Source organism: Accipiter gentilis, chromosome 33 (genome assembly GCF_929443795.1).
Source record: "Accipiter gentilis chromosome 33, bAccGen1.1, whole genome shotgun sequence".
Lineage (NCBI taxonomy): Eukaryota > Metazoa > Chordata > Aves > Accipitriformes > Accipitridae > Astur > Astur gentilis.
This window is the reverse complement of record NC_064912.1, coordinates 19,348,784-19,367,682: the sequence shown is the minus strand read 5'-3', so window position 1 is coordinate 19,367,682 and position 18,899 is coordinate 19,348,784. Positions and strand designations below refer to the sequence as shown.

Below are 18,899 nucleotides of genomic sequence, written 5' to 3'. Positions count from 1 at the left end.
CTTTGCTATGGTTAGCGTTAAAAAAACACACTGAAAAGTACCTGTCTTGTTCTTCACCTCTCTCCAAGATACCCGAATTACCTACTGTGCTGTAGGTGTGTAACGCACACCGTACCCTGCAACTCTTACTGGATTCAGCAGGCCTGCAGCGGCCTCAGGAATGGGCACCAGCCGCGGGAACTCAGTGCCAAAAACCTTCCAGGAGGGTGCAGGTGCGTGCTCGTGCTCCCCTCTGCCCATCGCCCATGTGTGCAGAGGAGGGAAGGCTCCCCCCTCTAATTTTGAGACAAGCAAAGCTCTATCCGGCAGAACTCCGCGCTCCATTGCCAGCCCTGTCGGGTTTCTGAGATGCTCCCACGGGGATACCCCCTGCTCCCCAGGATGCCCCATGCCCTTGGGGATGGCCCTGCTCCTCGGGATGCTCCTGCTCCCCCAGCAATGCCCCTGCCCCCCCAGCAATGCCCCTGCCGCCCAGCACCCTTCTACCCCTCGGAAACTGCTTGCTTCCAGGACCCCCCTGCTCCCTGGGATCCCTCTGCCCCCCCCAGGATCTGCTTGATCCCGGGACCCCCTGCCTCATGGGATCCCTCTGCCCCTGGGATCCGCTTGCTTCTGGGACCCCCGTGCTCCCTGGGACTGCCCCCGGGATCCCTCTGCCCCCCAGGACCCGCTTGCTCCTGGGACCCCCTTGAACCCCAGGATTCGCTTCCTCCCTGGACTCCGCTCTCCCCGGGATCCCCTTGCCTCATGGGACCCCCCTGCCCCCCCGGGATCCGCTTGCTCCCGGGACCCCCTTGAACCCCAGGATTCGCTTCCTCCCTGGACTCCGCTCTCCCCGGGACCCCCCTGCCTCATGGGATCCCCCTGCCCCCCAGGACCTGCTTGGTCCCGGGACCCCCTTGCCCCCCGGGACCCCTCTGCCCCCCCGGGATCCGCTTGCTCCTGGGACCCCCTTGAACCCCAGGATTCGCTTCCTCCCTGGACTCCGCTCTCCCCGGGACCCCCCTGCCTCATGGGACCCCCCTGCCCCCCCGGGATCCGCTTGCTCCCGGGACCCCCTTGCCCCCCCCCCCCCCCCCGGGGCCGGCCGGGCTTGGGCTTGGATTTGGGCTTGGGGTTGGGGTTCGGGGGCCGGCCGGCCGGCCGCGCTGCGGGGGCGGCCCGGGCGGGCGGCGGGGCTGGAGCGGCGCCGGGTTTCCGCCGGGCGGGAGGCGGAGCGGGGAGGCGGCGGCCGCGGCCCGGGCGGAGCGCAGAGCCGAGCGGCGCCGGGCCGGGCCGGGCCGGGCCGGGCCGGGGGCGGGGGGGGGGCTTGTCAGCGCGGCGTGGAGCGGGAGCCCCAACGGGCCGGGCGCCGCCGCCGCCGAGCCAGCGCGCAGCGCCAGCCCTTGCGGGGGGAGGCCGCCATGCCGGGCGGGCGCTGAGGCGGGCGGCGCGGAGGGTGCGCGGAGCGTCGCGGCGGAGCGGGGCGGGGCGCGGCCGGGCCCGGCCGGCCGGCCGGGGGAGCGGCGGGCCGGGGCCATGCCATGCCCGTAGGGAGAGATGCCTTTTGGAAATGGAGACACTGGATCACAGCGCAAACATGGCGTCCCCGCGGCGCGGCTGCCCCTCTCGGGCTGGTGCCTGCTCTGCTCCCTGCTGTGCGGGGGGCTGGCGGCGGCCCGGGAGCCCCCGGCCCCCGCCTGCCAGCCCTGCGCCGCCGACTGTACCTGCGCCGGCTCCGCCTGCCTCGTCAACTGCTCTGCCCGCGGGATGGAGCGCCCGGGGACCGGCATCCCTCCCGCCGCCACGGCGCTGTGAGTACGGCGGGGCGCGGCGGGCCCGGGGCGGGCGGCGGCGGCGCGGCCGCCCGGCGCTGTCGTTCGTCCTCCGGTATTTCCCGGCGCGTTGTTTTTTGCGTTGGGCCGGGACGGCGATGGGACGCGTGACAGCGGGGACAAACATGGAGACGCGGTAGAAAGTTTGCCGTCAGCCTGCCGGGTCGGAGGCGGGCAGAAAGTGGCCCGAGCGGAGAAAAAAAGGGGGAAAACGGCTCCAAGTTTTCGGCAGCTTCAGCTGGGGTAAGGGCTAGCGCGGCGGGGCCGATGCCTCCCTCCCCGAGAAGGCACGGCCGTGGGGATGCCCTCGGCTCCGCAGCTGGAGAAGCGTTTTCAGGATTTCAGCCCAAAGCGGATCGTCTCGTAACGCCGCTCGCGTCTTGCCAAGAGTTGGCAACCCGCGGGGCACGCAGGGGAACACCGGCGTGGGAGATGGGAGGCGGCCCGGCGGGTACCTGGGGCAAAACCGTAGGGTAACGTTCCCCGTGGGTAGGTCGAAAAGAGGCGGGGGGCTGCTGCGCCTCGCCGGGGGAGCCCGGAGGTTTTGTGCCGGGGGGTTAATTCCTGAGGTTCTGGGGGAAATGGCAGGAGGAGACCGGTGTGGGGAAGTCAGCAGTTGGATGGGGTTTAAACACTCTTCTCCTAACAGCAAACCCGAAAGACTCAAGTAACGGGTTCGCATAAAAATGTCTCTGTGAAAGTGCTGGGTTGGGATGACAGTTGTGTTTGTGTCCAGATGCTGATTTTGTTGTTTCGGGATAATCGGTCAGAAAGGCATGTTTCTTGGAGCGGCATTAGAATGGTCCAGGTGCACAGTCACTTGAATAAAGTTACTGTATGATGCAAAAAACAGACTTAGGGGAAAAATGGTTTGGTTTTGGTTTTGTTTTTTTTTTTTTTATTTCTTTTTGAACCTAAATTTGTTTGCCTTAGGGAGCAACTTTTCTGTTCTTGAGGAGACAAAAGCATGGAGTGATTCATGTAGGAGAGATGACGTGGGGCCCGGCACAGTAGAAGAATCTCACATGAACTAATTTCTGCTGGTATTTCAATAAGTTAAGGGTCTGCTCTTCTATTCGGATATTCTTAACTGAGTTTCCACTTTTTAGCGTCAATGTAGATTAAGAGATGTTGCAGAAGTTGCCAAGTACCGCAGTAAACGTTAAACGGTACGTCGGCAAGATGTATGTAGGCTAACTTCAGGAAAATGTCTCTCAATCCTGCAGACAAGGTGTTTTCCAACTCTTTTCTTACAAGATACGTTTAGACTTTTCCAAACAAACTAGCCATTGCTTGTTGCAGAAAGTCCCTAACTGGGAAAGACTAGTGTTTATTAAGGGGTTTCTGACATTGCGTTATCTGTTGTCAGTTAGACGTGGGGATCCGCAGCTCTGGTGGCTGAATGTGCCATTGTGACAGAGGTGGAACGTGCCAGCTCTTTGCTGGTCACTTGTAGAGCAGCCTTCTGAAGACTGTGATGATAAGTCCTTCATTTGGCTCTTTAAGGATTTGGGGTTATTACAGTGTGTTTCTAGGATTATTAATTTTGGTCGTAAGTGTTTGAGACTGTTTATATTATTGTTGTTCAGAGGCGTTGAGTTGTAAAAGCTCCCAGAACATTTTGGATTAGATCCTGTTATGCAATGACAAATTGAAGTTGGACATAAAGCTCTTGCAGGTCAACAAAACAAAGTGTCCGGAATATGGGGAGGGGAAATCCGCTAAAGCAAATGGACTGAAACGGCAGGATAGTGTTACTGACATCTTCCTCTGATTTCGATCGAGAAATGTTTGTTTACAGCACTGTTGAGAGCATATGTGGTAAGAGGAAGAGCTTTCCTCCGCTGAGGGACAGTTGTCTTTGGAATTCAGACTGTAGAGTCATCTTTGTCAGCCAGCAGATCATCTTGTGTTGTACAGTCACGACTCAGCTGAAAAAGTGTGTGCTGGTAATATTCTGATGACTGGTATAAGATGTGCTGAATTGGTCTGCCGCGGTACATGGATTTCCTTTGGGGAGAAGTTTACTGCCCTGTTTGACCTCCTGATGATGGGAAAGAAGGCATGTGTACTTATGTCGTCATTATAACCATGAAAGATTTACAGATTCAATTTTGTCAGGATGAGAGGGACTCTGGCTCATGACATAGTGAAGTTATGCAAGCGGTTTTGTCTATTCATTTCATGTTCCCTTTATTGAACACTGACAGATAAAGTAAATAATGCTTTTAATGATTGCTGCGTATTCTCTCATTAGAGGAAAGCTTTTTTTTTAATATCTCAGCAAAACTTTTTTTTTAGTTAGTCTGAAATGAAAACAGCCTTTAAGAAGGCTGAGTTCAGAAAATTACCAATGCCAAAGCTCCCTGATTCTGCAGCAGGCGTGTGCGCTAGCAGTTGCACGCAGCAAATGTGATACCGTACCTCTAGCTGTAGAAGTAAGGCCTAGGAAATGAATTCCTCGTATCCGACATTATAGATGTAGCAACTTCGAAGAAATAAATGCCAACTTCGGCAGCACTGTTACTAGGAGTACAGAAGAAATGTCCCATCCAAAGAATCACTAAGGAAATAAGCTCTGCTGCTTGCAGACGCTACATACCTAGCTGGAAGCAGTCTCCAGGCAGACCGAATGGGAATATTGGCCCCCTCCCATTGCCAGAGTCGGGTTCTTGAAGTGTAACGCAAAGTCTGGCTGGAATCAAGAGCAAAGTCTGTTTTTCCAAATAATCTGCAGTGCGCAACATAAAAAACTATACCTCAAGAGCAACACGTTTCAAGTGGCAGCATTTGCACTTCTGAGTTCCTCCATGTGAGAAATGCTCTGATCTGATCTCTTTTCAAGTGCTCTGCTTTCAGGGCTACCAGATTTTGTTCTCATTTATTTTTTGAGACTTAGATGTTTCATGAGCTGGTACCATTTCTTTCATTCCTCAACTGGAAATAAACCTCATAAAGATTTTCTGACTTTCCCTTGCAAATATTGACTATTTCTGACACATCTTTAGTAACCTGGTAGTTTTCAAGTGGAGATTAGAATCTCAGCTGAAAAGACTAGAGTTGAGACTCCCTTATTTTTCCTTCATTAATGTGGAATACTATTTGTGGATGGGTAAGAAGGAGAAGCTGAAATCAGAGGAGCTCTGCTATCACCACACTCCTGCAGAAGCAGAAGCTTTGCAGATTTGGGGGTCATAACTTTCATCCAAAACCCAGCGGGGTTTTTTTGTGGGTTTGGCAGTGAGCCCTGGGGTTACACTGCCTAGCCGGTGATTTCACCTAAGCAAACCTTCTTAAAATAAACAGATTTTATGATTCAGGAACCTACAGTCTGTGATATTTTAAATTTCAAGACTTGGCAATGATCGGTAGATTTTTGGTATTGTTATGTGATGCAGTAAAAGCTGTTTCAAGGTTCAAGGTATCTTCAAAAGCTGTGGGAAAAAATATTCCCATTAAAACTAAAATCCAGTTCGGGTAAAACCACAAGCAGTGGAGTGTCTGTACAGTAATGTCCAGTCCACAAAGGCAAAATAGTTTTACTGCTGTTCCTAGAAAAAACTTAAACAGCCTGGAATGTCATTCTTACAAGAAGCTGTATCCCCAGCGAAAACAAGGCTGTGTTTCTCTTTTGTAAGACGTTTTGGAGGGAGAAAAAGGCCCAAATGAGGTGCTAGGTAAATATTTTGCAAATGAGATTAATTCAGCCTGTGGAAGGGACCAATCACGTAAGCAAATTGTATCTATAGTTTAAGCACTAAACAAGGAGGCAATTCTGCATTATTCTATCGGAGCATAATGGTCTCTGGTGTTAGTGAAGTGTTACCATAATGCTGTTACAGCAATGGCATAAGCAGAAGGTCTGGGTTGTTTATTGTGTTCCTTCCTAAAGCTTCAGAGAAATTTGAGTGCTGTTCCCATGACTGAGAAACTTACCCTTTTAAAAATTAAAACTTTAGGGTTTTTTGTTGGTGTTTAAAAACGTCCTGCTAGGTGAGAAGAGGCGTCCCCCAGAGAGGTGGCATTTGGAGGCGTTCCTGCTCCGTGGCAAAAGTTGCAATTAAATAATCCCGAGCAGCATCAAGGTCTCTCACTTCCTTGATGGTAGCCCAGCATTAAAAGATTTTGCGATTTGCAATTCAGCGCAGCCAAACCTACAAACCCTGGTAGTGACTGAAAACCACACATTAAGAAACTGTAGCTAAACATCTCACAGCCCCACTGGGCAGAGGGAAGATCTGCTGTCTGAATGCCCGCTCCTGATGCTAGTCAGATGTTAGTAGAAAGGAACACCATGTCTCTGCTCACCTCACCTTTTGGGGTTCCTTTGACATCTGGTGTATTTTTTTTACCAGGTACTGTTTGGATTGATTTTTTCCCTGTATTTCCTGCAATTTTTAAGTTTATTGGTGGTGTCCTGTGTGTGGCTTTTTCCCTGTTGGAGTGAACAGCTTCTCCTGCTGGCAAGCCCCCACCAGGTCTCTCTCGTGTTTCACCCAGCTGCTTTCATTCTGCTCTCACAAAGAGGGGTTTTAAAAAGAAAATCACTCAAATCAGAAGGTAGGGTGAAATGGGCTCATATGGTTTGTTAATGCTTCTCTGCTTGCCATTTAATGGGATTCCTTGTTTTATCTCTTGTCATGCCGCGTTTTCCACGCTGTGGTTTCCATAATGCGTTTCTGCGTCATCGTTTCTCCATTTCTTCAAGCTTTGTTGTCCTTTGATCGTTGCAGTTCAGCTTGATTTAGTATCTTGTCTCTTATTTACCCCACATGTCCCCAAACATTTCTCTGAGTTGTAGTAAGTGAATAAGAAAGTAAGCGGGAGTGAAGAAGTACAGCTCAGGAGCAAAGATGTGCTTTCCAGTGCCAGGGTGGAGCGGGCTGGGAGCTGCACAGACAGAGGTTCTTGCTCTTACCGTGAGGAAAGTGCACGGGGGGTGTGTGGGAGACATGGCACTTGTGAATTAGTCCCTCCCTAGCCAACAGCACGATTTAGGCAGTCGCTGTCAGGCTCAAAGAGAAAATCTGTGTCTCTTCCACAGTGGAAAGTTGGCAGCTCTGCTCGTAGGCTGCACTTACAACGCGACTGCTATTCGGAGGAACGGCTGCTAGCCCACGTCAGCCCACTCTTCTCTCACCCCACGTCAGCCCACCCTTCTCTCCAGGCCTTGCTGAGATCAGGCTTAAATGCTGGAAAGCTGCAGCAACTGCCGGGCTGCAGAGCTCCCCTTGCAGCTTCTGCCACCTACACGAACATGCTCCGCCGAAGGTCACTGCCTGTCCCGACGGGAGGATGAGGGTGTCAAATCAGACCTCCCCGGCCCTTATTTCTTAACCTGCCTCTACAGTAGAGTTGGCTTGTTTTTCATATCGAAGGACTGTTGTTTACTTAGACACTGAGGCTAAGTTGGCATCTCTGTTTGCCAAAACTAAAAATGTCAAATTGAAATATAACGATAACTTTTGCTTTGCAAAGGGCACAAAAAGCAAAAACCATGTGATTACAGCCATTCCCATTTTTTTAAAGGACAGCTATCATCAGGAGAGCATCAACAACGTGCAAGTTGACCATCTGTAGCATTTGTGGGATATTATAGGAACCGTGACCAGTAAACAGATTCTGTCCTCACTTTCCAGCTCCTCCTTTTCCCTCAAAAAATTGCATACATTTTGATGATGTGCTACCACTGGATTTAAGCAGAGATAATCAAAAGAAAGCGTAATATTTGTCAGTCAGCTGTTTCTGCCAGTCTAACAGTAAAAATAGTTTCCCTCAGGTTAGGAACCAGTACATCTCTTTGGCTTCTTGGCATCAGGCCTATTAAAAAATTCAGTAAGCTGAGATTGGCAACAAAGTTTCAGATGTGACATAGGGTCTTGCGTTACTCTGTTTAATCCAGCGTCATTTTTAATTAGCAACCCATGTTAAGATAGTGCGATCCGCTGGTTTGGTAACAGTACTCGATGGAAGGAAATGACGATGTTCACTTTGTGGTAATGAATCTCCCACCTACGGCATTTTTCAGTCGTGGTGCGTGTGTGTTAACCACGTGGCCCTGCTTTACCTCCCGTCTGGGGTCTACGGGCTGCCCTCCGGCAGTGCGGTGTTGGGAGACGACGGGACTCTCTCTGCCCGCTGCAGGCGTGCTGGCGTGTGCTCTTGAGCATCATCAGGAGAAGGCTATACTCACCCTGACAGCAGTCTGCAGCAGCTCTTGCTTTTGACGAGCCTGCAGGACGATCTGTAGTGACATGAATTCTGGATCCAAGCCAGGGCTCAGCCAGCCTGTTCCTATTCATTTGAAATTGTACCTGGACACCATACCATGCCCTTTTTTCTTCTAGTGACAGCTGGGCAACTTGTATTCTGCCCGCCTATACAGACAGCTCCTTGTATCAAGAAACACATTTGGCTCTGTGCAATACTGTTTTGCGTGTCTGTGATGAAGTCGTGAGGTCTAATCACTGGTTTGAAACTGCGACTTCCACTGTGGAGTCTGTAGCCCTGGCTAGAGCCTGTGCCCACCTCCTTGGACAGACATCGCTAATGGTACTTGCAGACCCACAGCAATGGCCTCTTCACAACTCCATTGCAACATCTCCTGGCAGGACCTCGGGCCCTGGCTCCCGCAGGATCCGTGCTGCTTTGGGCTCCTCTAGCAGGGAGGAGGACTACTGCGGATCCAGAAGCAAAAGAGCAGTTTTCCTTGTCACTTTGGTTGAGGCAGGCAGTGAAACCTCTTCTTCCTCTCCCTGGCGGGGGGAGGCTTGTATGGGATTCTGTAAACACCTTTCCCTGCTCGGTCAAGGGACACGGGTCCTGCTGGGAACGGGTTAAATAGGTTCTGCTACACCAAATGCTTCTTTGTCAGGGAGAGGTGGGAGTGGCTCTCTAAAAAGAGGATCTAGGGTGTGGGTTGAGTCCTCCTGAGGGAGGAACCCGAGGAACAGCTAAGCCTGGGAAAGCGAGAGCCCAGACAGATTGTGTTGGCCAAAGTTGTTAGTTTCTCTCTCAAAGCCACGCCTCGGGAAGGGGGTGGAGTGAGTCCAGCCTGAAACATGCAGATTTTGTTTTAGGTCAGGTTGGTGAAAGCATCCGTGTCTAGTCCCGTTAGGGACCGCACGTGTGATTCTTGCTGCGCTGCAAACAGACCCAAGGTGGTTAGCTGGTGGGTGGTGGGAATACGCTGTGAACACAGAGCTGTGAGTCGAGGGGATGCGTCCTTTTACTGTGTTGCAGTGATGGGAGCACCTGGGCCCCTCTAATAGCTGGAAAAAACCCCCAAGATCATTCCTTTTTGTGTATTTATTTTTGTAGGGCAACCTCGTGTTGCTTGAAAGAGCACTACAGAAGTGGCTATTTTTGTACTTCTCTGTTCATCTGCTTGCCTCACAGCTGGGCTGGTTGTGCTTTAGGGGTGGAATACAGCTTAGCCTTTCCAAGTGTGGCTCGGAAAAAACAGATGTTTCAGTTCCTGTCTCCACTGCCGATGCTCCCATATGCCACATTTCCAACAGTAGGACATCAGTGCTGGCACACAGGGTCTGGACTGTGCCCAGGGGAGGCCCCGCGGGGCTCTGGCTCTCCAGTGTCTGCGTGCTCTTTGTGGAGCTGTCAGGAGGGCTGGCCACACAAGCGTTAACTTCGAGGGGAAGCACATGGCTCCTCGTCAGCACCTGCCTGCAGCCCAGTCCCAGCACCCTGGCGTCTTGCTGGCAACGGGGACCAGCGGGCTGTCAGTACGGGAATGTTCACGGGTTTTGCCTCATGGGTTGCTTCTGTGCTATTGCTTAATGGCTTTCACATGGAGAGGCTGCGTAGCTGTTTGGGAGCAGAGAGAACCATCTGAGCCATGCTCTTCAGCCAGTGCCAGGCAGTCCGTGGGGTGATAAGAATAATAATCACCAGCCCCATCCTGCGATGCATGCTCCCAGTGCAGAGTGTGCGTGCTGCATTTCCTCTCCTGGGGCTTAGAGAGCTGAGGGAACAGTTGGAAACCACAATGAGATACAGAGTAGAGAGTCTGTGAGAAAAGCGTTGCAGCCACATTCCCTCTTAGCTATGTTTTGTACTGCCTCAGACACCTCTGTTTAAGCTGCATTTCTTCCTCAGAAAGAGAAGCGGGACAGGGTTTTTGGGACAGTGTCTTGTCTTTTCACCCACAGACAGATGCTTGCACAGGAGCCTTGTGAAGACCTTGTGAAAGGGTCTGTCCTCTGCCTGAGCCGGTGCAGACAGCACTGTGTGCTGCCTGGAGTGTGGAGCTGGCCCTCTGCAGAGAGTTGTGTTTCACCCCTCCTCAGATGAAAAGGATTGGAAAGCCTTTTGGAAAGAGTGAGTTTTCGAAAGAAGGGGTTTGGATATGGAAAGAGCAATCAACTGGCACCTTTAATATTTTGTACTGCTGTTCCACCTCTGGGATCTCATAGCTTAGGCACAGTGCAGACACAGCAAAGAGACAGCTCTTACCCAAGACCTGCATGTGGTCCACGCAATCCTGCAGAAGCATGAACTTGGAATATGGGCACTTGCCTTTGAGGTGTTAGCAGAGCTGCTGCCATTCTGGTCTCATAAATGATTCCAGCAGGCCATTTAGTGACTCCTCGGTGATTTGTGTCATGAAGCCGCCCTTGCACCTAAGCATAGCACAATTAAAAAGAAATCTTCTCCTATTTCCTAAAACAAAACAAAGCACTCATCTGAAATACAATGCTGGGTGATTCCCTGGGAGAAGAGTTTCCATTGGAAAATACCTTGGCTCTCGACCAACCTGCTGTAAAGCACTTGTAGAGGGCAGCTCATTATCGCTACCTGGGTGATTTTCTAGGAGAGGATTGTTACATAAGCAACAAGTTGGTGAAGCCATTAGTCAGGATCCCTTCTCAGCTACTTCACTACATGGTAAAAAAAAAAAAAAAAAAAGGTTCCCTGTCCTCCCGGACTCAGGAGGCGACTGCAAGTAGAGAGCCACTGAAATGAACGGAGTGACGTTGGCCAGAGATTCATAAGTAATGAATTAAATCTGTGCAGAGCAAAGGTTTCTATCAGAGTGTGGGAACGTTATTTTACTCCTACAGAGGGAAAACATGAAGTCACTGGCTTTATAGACTGAACTCTGCCTAGATTTGCAGCCTCTGATTGCATGGATCAGTGCAGTTTGTATCAGAAGTCTTAAAAAATTTAGTAGACAAAACTGAGGTGGTAAGACAAAAGCTACAAGGGGCCAAGGGTTAGACTGTGTTAGTCTTTCAGTTGCATTAAGAAAATTCACTGTAGCTAATATATGTGGTGGATTGTGTTCATATCAGCAGTAAGTAATGGCTTTACTTAAGGAAAAGAAAAAAAAGAAAACTGCTGCCCCTTTGTGCAATAAAGCTGTTACAGGGCACAGCACATGTTAGGACAGCACCATGGAAACAAAGCTTAAGCTGTCTGGGTGGTACTCGAGGCTCTGCTAGACTGACACAACACAATTCCCAAGTTTTAATTTAGAGAGAAGACACACCCCATTTTTTGCAGGGAGTGCCAGGAGCATCACTGATTCTTGAATCTGTGTTTCATACAACACAAAATAACTTCAGTAGCCCAACAGCCAGACCCAGACCCTAGGCCCTCATTGCTTTCCCTCTTGTCACTCATTGCATCCAGCAGTTAGCCATTTCTTGAAAAGCTCTCTGTCTTTCAAGTGCTTGTAGGAGAGTAAACTGTCAAGGTAGCAATGTCACTGTCCTTGGATAATTTAGTTTCTGATTACATGCACAGATTGTGTCTGATATAGCCACCAATTTAAGTTGCATTACCTTGGATTTGCTTTGTGCTGAGTGTCGTGACCCACGTTATGCAGCCAGTCAGATTGGAGTATTACTTTCTGGCATAATTTAGAATTTGCAGTGCTTAAAGGGTTAATTACAGCTAGCCGTCAGATCTCTGAAACAAGCCAGCAAAGCCCACTGCTGCATTCTGTCTTCCTGTGGATTAGCTGTGACACATCCAAGCCTGTAGCTTGATCCCATAACTTCAGAGAGAATTGGGAGAGGAGACTAAGTTTGGAAATTAATCTCCAACACCCCCGGTCCCACAGGATGCAAAGCTTCCTCTGAAGTAAATGCACTCTCTAGCTGCTTGGGAAAGACATAAGTCATCAGAGAGTCCTGGGTCTTTTGAGATGGTGCAGCCCTGCTCCAGATCCTCTCCTCTTGCAGGTGATTGTTCTGATCAGCAACATGGAGCACCTTTTACTTCCTGTGCAGACTGACCACAACTCCTGTTCATTCCCATAGAGAGGGGAAATAGCAGTGGAGCTGGTGTTTATTGGCTTGCTCTGCAGTTCCTGGAAGTTGCTAAATTCTGCAGCAGCCATGGAGGCTGTGTACACTGTGCTTAAGGCCAGGACTTACTTCCCCGTCTGTCCTTCTGCCCTCCTCAATCAGGGAATTGAAGTGCATACCTTAGTTTGGGAAGAAAGCCGAGCTACTGGGGGCAGTGTTGTCTAGCAGCTGGAACACAGAGGGGAAAGCGGGACTTCTTGGTTTTGTTTTCAGTTCTGACCCTGGTTGTGTGGGTTGGGCTGTCATTGATTCATCTGCACTCAGTCTCCCCTGTCTGAGCAATGGGGCTGGTGCTTCCTGCCTCGCGGGAGTATTGTAGTGGTTATTTATGGGAATTAAATGCTTGTGGAGGGCTTAAATGCTTGGCTGCTGGATAAATGCCCTGGATTTCTAATTCCTACTTGCCTGGTGCTCCTTGTGAAAAGGCAGCAAAACATTATCCTATACCAACTCTCGGGAAGCTGAATCTTCGCTCTGAGCAAGGTAAAGGACAGGGCAGCAGAACACACACCCACACTCATTTTGACAGGCTTATCGGTAACCTTGGTCCTGCCTTCCCATCCCTGCTTGTGCTTCAACCTCTTCTTGCCATCGTCCTCCACACTAAACCTTGTGCTTTGCTGGTACGTACTGTGTGGTGGGTACTGGAGCCAGCAGGATCTCACTGTGCTATCATAGCTAGAGAACCATTCGTTTTTCTTTTAAAGCATCTGAAAAAAAGAAAAGTTTTGTTTTCTGCCCAACTTTATTTTTTGTTTCAAGGCAGTGCCATCAGTTTCCCAAACGGAGACATCCCAGCCCCAAATGGGAAGTCAGCGCTGACTCCATTCCAGGGTGCCAGCTCCTGAGAGAAATGTGGCTGCTCCCTGTGGGCTCCTCGGAGCAGAAGGACATGGAGCCGTGAGCATTTTCCTCACCAGGAGCAGCCTGGGGAAAGACGCTGTGTAGCCCCAGGCCACCTGTACAGAGATGGATGTGCATGGCCAGAGCTGGGACAAGATGGCCCCCCACAGCAGGACTGTGGCCATGGTTGTGGACATCGCTCCCCTTTGCGGAGAGCGAGGACTGGGGTGGCTCTCTAGTTCTGCCAGCACCTCTGCTCTTTCTCCCTCAGCCAGGCGCCACTTTACGTCAACCAGGCACCACTTTACGTCAACCAGGCGTCACTTTACCTCAGCCAGGCGCCATTTTAATCTCACCGGGTGCCATATTACTTCAGCTGGGGGGCAGCTTCTCCTCTCTTGTGCTATTTTCCCCCTCAGGTCAGGCAGCCCACACCTCAGGGTATCTGGCAGGCTGGTCTCTGTAGTGCTAGCAGTCCGACCCTGTTTCTCAGCCCCAGGCAGCCCTCCTGGGTGCCTTCACCCAGCAGAGGCCTGTGGCAGGCAGCCTGTCCCCATCATGGTGCTCGGCAGCAGCGTGGTCTCGCAGGTGGGCCCTCTGGAAACACGGGTTTTGTCTGGGCTTGGGCAAACCCCCGCGCATCCATCTCCTCTCCTGCCTCGCACCTCTGCTGTCAGCACCCGTCGGGCACGCAGGGCCTTGGCGCTGCGTGCACCTTGCAGTGAGGCTGGGCTCAGCCTTGGGGAAGGGGTGCCATGAGCTGCCCCACGTCCCAGGCTGGGCGCCCTGCGGGGCTGAGCTGGCTGCCCTGCCTCGGGGCTACGTTGCTGGGCCTGCTGACACCGCTGCGGTGCGGGTTCAGGATCAGGCAGTCGGTAGCTCTTGGCTGTGGTGCGTACTACAAGATCCCTGCTGTTAGTTGTTTGTTTAATGATGGCTGATTAGGGGGAGAGGAGACGAGCCCTTTCCTCCTCCTTAGGGGGTGTGTTTCGGCATTCCGACTGGGAATTTGAGGATGACTTGATCCTCTGCCTAATCAAACTCAGTGCAGGGCATGAAGAGCTGTGTCTCTGCTGCCCTGCTGCCACTGCAGCCTGGAGCCCAGCCCTCCAGAGTAAGGGGTTCTGTCTTTTACAATATGAAACATATTTCAGCAGCAGCATTTTATTTTCTTTATTGAATCTAGAGCTAAAAGGCCCTCAGCAGGAGCTTGAGCTTACTGTTGGGATGAGACACAGGCCTGTGGCAGGGATGGGTCCCAGTTCTCCTTCTGGCTGCAACTCAACTTTTGCACTTGTTTCTTTTAACTTCTTGGGGTCCTAATTCTTGCTGGCTTACGGGCTGTCTGGCAGTAGCAAAGCCGTCGTTGGCGGTCTATGGGAAAGATAAGAGTTTACAATCAGTGGCAGTGTGGGTGACAGAGGATCAGCATGGGGGCTAGCGTGAGTGTCTGGTGTGACCATGAGAACAGTCCCATCAGATTTATATTACTGAATTAATCTACAGAAGTGAAGAGCATGGGAGACTTGTGTTGTTTTACTCTGTTTCTGCGCAGGCCACAGAGAGATGAGAGTCTTGGCGTTGCAGCATCAGGTCCTTGCTTTTGCAGAGGAGTATTTTAATCCTTCCCACCTACCTTTTCAGATGCACCATGTTGTGCTGAGCAAGGGCTGCTCTTAAATCCCACCTGGCCATCAGTATGTGGAGGCCATGAAATACCCTGGCTCTCATACTGCAAGGGCAGGTTTCTGGGTCTTGGGATAGTGGGTATCCACGTATTTCGGGTCTCCATATAGTTTTAACTGGTGTCTCCCTGCCCTGAGTGTGCGCCGTCAGGGTCCTGGTGTTGAACAGTCTAAGCAGACACCTGTTGTGGCTGCATGGGTGGCTCAGCGCCACTAATTGATGAAACCCAGGCATAACAGTGGGAGCGTGAGAGCTGTTTACTCAGGTGTTGCTCTCCATGCCAGCAACTTTGGTGACAGGCAGTAGTGGCAAGTTGCTTTCAGCAAATGCCTGTAAAATTGTACAGTCCTTCTTCTCCTAGTGGGAGGAAATTCTGAACTTTTAATGTTGCATGCAAAGACTTTGTGTCCTGACAGCAGAGCAGACTTTCAGCAGGCCTCTTGCTCACTACTAGTCATCGGGTGATGAAGGAGCAGCTTTTTGTATGTTGAGGTACTGGAATGCCCAATTTAAAATGTGGAGATTTAGTTGTATCTCTGTTGCATGGTACCGTGGTATGTGTGGGCTTGCATAAAAGACCCAAAGCTCTAGGAGTTGTTTTTTGTATGTGTTGTGCTTCGAGCCCTTGGCAGGATTGGGACCTCATAGTGCTGGGTACTGTACACAGGCATACTGAATAACAGACCTTATCCTCAGGATCTTGCAATAAAAATAGACAAGGCAAAAGAAAAAGGAAGTCTTCCTGTTTTTCGGCTGGGTAAGGCTGTAAAAGCTTTATGCTCACAGAGTGAGGGAGTTGCCTGAGGTCATACAGGGAGTCTGTGTCCGAGCCCAGCACTGAGCCCTCCCAGTCTTCTGAGGTGCAGCTGAGTGTGATAAACATGTGGGCTTGCACGTGCACGTGGGGCCAATCTGACATGAAGATCTTGTAGTGTGAGATGACTTGCTGGGGGTGCACATGCATCTGGGCTCCCACTGGTCTGTAGCATCTTCAGGCTGGCAGAGCTGCATTCACTGTCTTGTCTTAGTCCCAAAGGCAGTACAGCATGGCTTAGATGTGGTTCATTTCAGAGTGGAGAGAGCAACACCTAGTCATCATATCCTTTCACTGCCTTGTAAAGAGCTGTCCTTGCACTAGCCCCTGCTCCTGGTGTGCATGGAGGTCCTGCCTCTGCAAGCCTGCGTAGACACCGTTCCTCCATGGTGACCTCCAGGAAGCAGGATTCATTTAGGTAAATTCAGTGTGACAAGAGAAACAACATTTCATCATGAATTTGTGCTGGGGTTCTGGATTAATCATTACTGCACTTAATGTGTTTTAACTCAAAGCTAAAACCATCCGCATCACCTGACCACTCTGCAGGCAAAACCAGTGGGGTATCAGATTTTGGCATGGCTTTGCTACCCGGAACTGGGGTTTCTGCAAGGCATGAGGGAAAGGAGAGCAATGGTTAATAGGTAGGATGGAGTTAATCATTCACTGAATTCCTTAGCTGCAAACTCTCTCCTCAGTATTTTTTTTGGTGCATTGCTGGAAAGGAAATCGGGGTATGTGAAGCAAAACCATACTTAACAAGTCACAGTAGCCCTGGTGTGTGTAGGATTGCTTGCCTTTTGCTGAGGGTGGAGCTCCCCTGTGGCAGGAGATGCTTGAATAACCTGATAGAGCTGAGCAGTGCTGGGAAATTTGATATATCTGCACCTGTCACTTTGCATGCTTGGGCCAGAGATTGAGGAAGGAAATGTCTGGCCTTTCACCTGCCTGGTACCCGAGGCAAAGATCTCTATTTTTCTCTCAGCAGACAGTGGCATCACCAACACCTCAAACAGAAGTGGGAAAACTTAATTAATGAAATAGCAAGGATGCAATTACTTACAAAAGTCCAGCCCTGCCAGCCAAAACATGAGTCAGCTACCTCTCATAAATCTTGAGATTAAAAATAAACCAAAGAAGGCCAAATGTTGTTGCCTTCTGGGATTTGAGCCTGAAGTCCCATGTAGGAGACGTTTGGAGGAATCTGTACTTCTCAATAAGGAGATGTAGAGGGGAAAAAAAGACTTTAGCAACATAAAAGGGAAGAAAAAAAGTAGAGATTATTATTTAATGTCATGATTCCAGGAGACAGTTTTAGGGAACCCACCACTTCTTCTACAGCAAGGCTGAGTATATCTTCTAATTCGCTTTTTGGGGTAAAAGTGGGCCATCTAGAGCCACGTACCATGGGACCAGATACAGGAGTTGGTTAGGATTCAAGTGAGGTTGATACAGGCTTTGAGGTTGCTAAAGAGGCAGCTGAAATCTTGAGGGTCATTTTTGGAGGATTTGTCATGTGACGAGATGGATTGTATGACATTTCTGCTGTTTAGAGGTAAATATTTAATCTGTAGGTAACCCAAGGCTGAACTGAATGCTGTACCAGACGGAGCTAGCCTTTAATCCAGGAATCTGAGTCTGCCTTCCTCTCCCTCCCAGCTCTGATTCACCTCCCAAACACCACTCAGACCTTGAGAAATTTTATCCCTGAGCTTCTGTCTTTTGCTTCTTTCTGAGGCAAAAGAGTGGTTGTAGAGTTGGGGATGGTGATTACAGGGTGGTTTCAGACTTAGAGATGGGATGTGCCCAAATGTGACAGATCTCCTGTCTTCCTCAGGAGTGCTGGCTGGACCCAAGAGGTGTGACTGTAATTGGGACCTGTAGGTTCAGGATGTATTTAGTGGGTAGCACCAAATTCAAGTACTGTGAGGCATTTAATGGGAAGGGCAAGTTCCTCTATCTCACTCTTTGATTTCAGAGGTCTCTTCCAGTCTTCCAGCCTCACCTTCTCCGCATGTTCAACAGGGCTATCTTACCAATATTTTTCTCATGCTTTTTCAGGACTCTGGTGAAAAATTGTGATTTGAAGCCTGATTCTGATCTGTCTCGTAGCAAAGATCATGGTGTTGTTCAGCTGAGTCCTGTAAACCTGCACCAGGAATACATGGGTGGGAGAACAGATTAAGACTTTTCTGTGCCGGTAGAGCTTGTGAGCCTCGGAATGCCAAGTCTAACGGCTCGTGCCAGCCCCTGGGGTGTCTGCACATAATAGATGTGGACGGATTGTTTTTGTAGCTGATTGTTTCCAATTTGAAACTATACCCCCTAATTGCTCACTGTAAGTTACCAGGACTCCCCACGTGGAATCTCGTTAGACAGCATAGTTAATGGCAGAGCAGAGGGACCATTTTAAAGAGTGTTTGATGATATGTTGAACTATGGAAGATTTGTCTAAGAGTACATTAGATGGGGAAATCTTGCTGTAGTTCTATTCCTCACTTCTGAGCCAGCAGTTGTAGGATTGAGGCTGTCTTCACATCAAGAACGGTAGATTATTACAAGAAAAGGATGGATTTAATTTGTTGACAGTTTCTTGCATGGCATTTTTGAGACTTTTAAGATCCCAGGTAGGATGAGCATGCTGGGTGTTTCCAGGATCCTCTGGGAGCTGCTGTTGTGCAGGGAGGGGCTCCTGGAACCAGCTCTGTGGTTATATTTCTTGCAAAGTCTCTCCCATTTCTTTCCATGCCATTAGTGATGTTCCCAACCCAGTTAGCCTCCACCATTAAGATGAAGCCACAGTCTGTCAAGGAGGGGGAGAGGTCATGGAAGGAGAATTCTGAAATCACCCGAATCCACAGTTCAGAGACATCCAGTTGCGAAAGACTTTTCCTGGTAGGGGAAAGTGTTGGTTCCACAGGGTGTTTCATAAACCACTGCCTGCTGCCTGCTTCCTGGGCCTGTCTCTGTCTCTGCTGCCAGACTCTGGCCAGTTAAGTGCATGCAGTCAACCAGAGTCTGCTGGTCACTTTTCAGAAAAATAAAAGGTGGGGGAGGGAGAAAATCCTCAACCTCTTGGAAGCGCAGGGCCAAATGTTGCTTTCAGAAGCATTGCTGCAAATGCAGGAGAGCCTTGCTAAGTCAGGAGAGGTTCTGCAGCTCTTTGCTGAGGGCTGAAGCCAGCCTCATGGGAAGAGTCACCTTCCTTCTTTAACTTCTGTAGTGGCAATCTGTAGCTCGTAATCTTTTTCCTTCTGCCATTCTGTCTTACACTGCCACATCAGTTGCAGTTGCACTTTATCTGAAAAAAAGCCATACCTACACACCCCTTTTGCTCACTGAGTCAGGGAATGCGGTAGCTTGTCCCTACACCCCTTCAGTCACAGATTTGCTGGTGAACTCTTATCCCTG

The 18,899-nt window shown here is 50.2% G+C and overlaps 1 protein-coding gene across 3 annotated transcripts in view; it reads left to right on the top strand.

Annotated features, from left to right (window-relative positions):
* Positions 1–1,472: 1,472 nt before the first annotated feature.
* The window catches only part of PKD1 (polycystin 1, transient receptor potential channel interacting), a 99,745-nt gene continuing 82,318 nt past the window's right edge, over positions 1,473–18,899 (top strand). For all 3 annotated transcript variants that reach the window (XR_007504578.1, XM_049791873.1, XM_049791872.1), the window contains exon 1: positions 1,473–1,793. Coding sequence is in view for 2 of the 3 variants with exons in the window: in XM_049791873.1 (XP_049647830.1) it covers positions 1,540–1,793 (254 nt within the window). In the remaining variant the exon portion in view is untranslated. The remainder of the gene's footprint in view (positions 1,794–18,899) is intronic.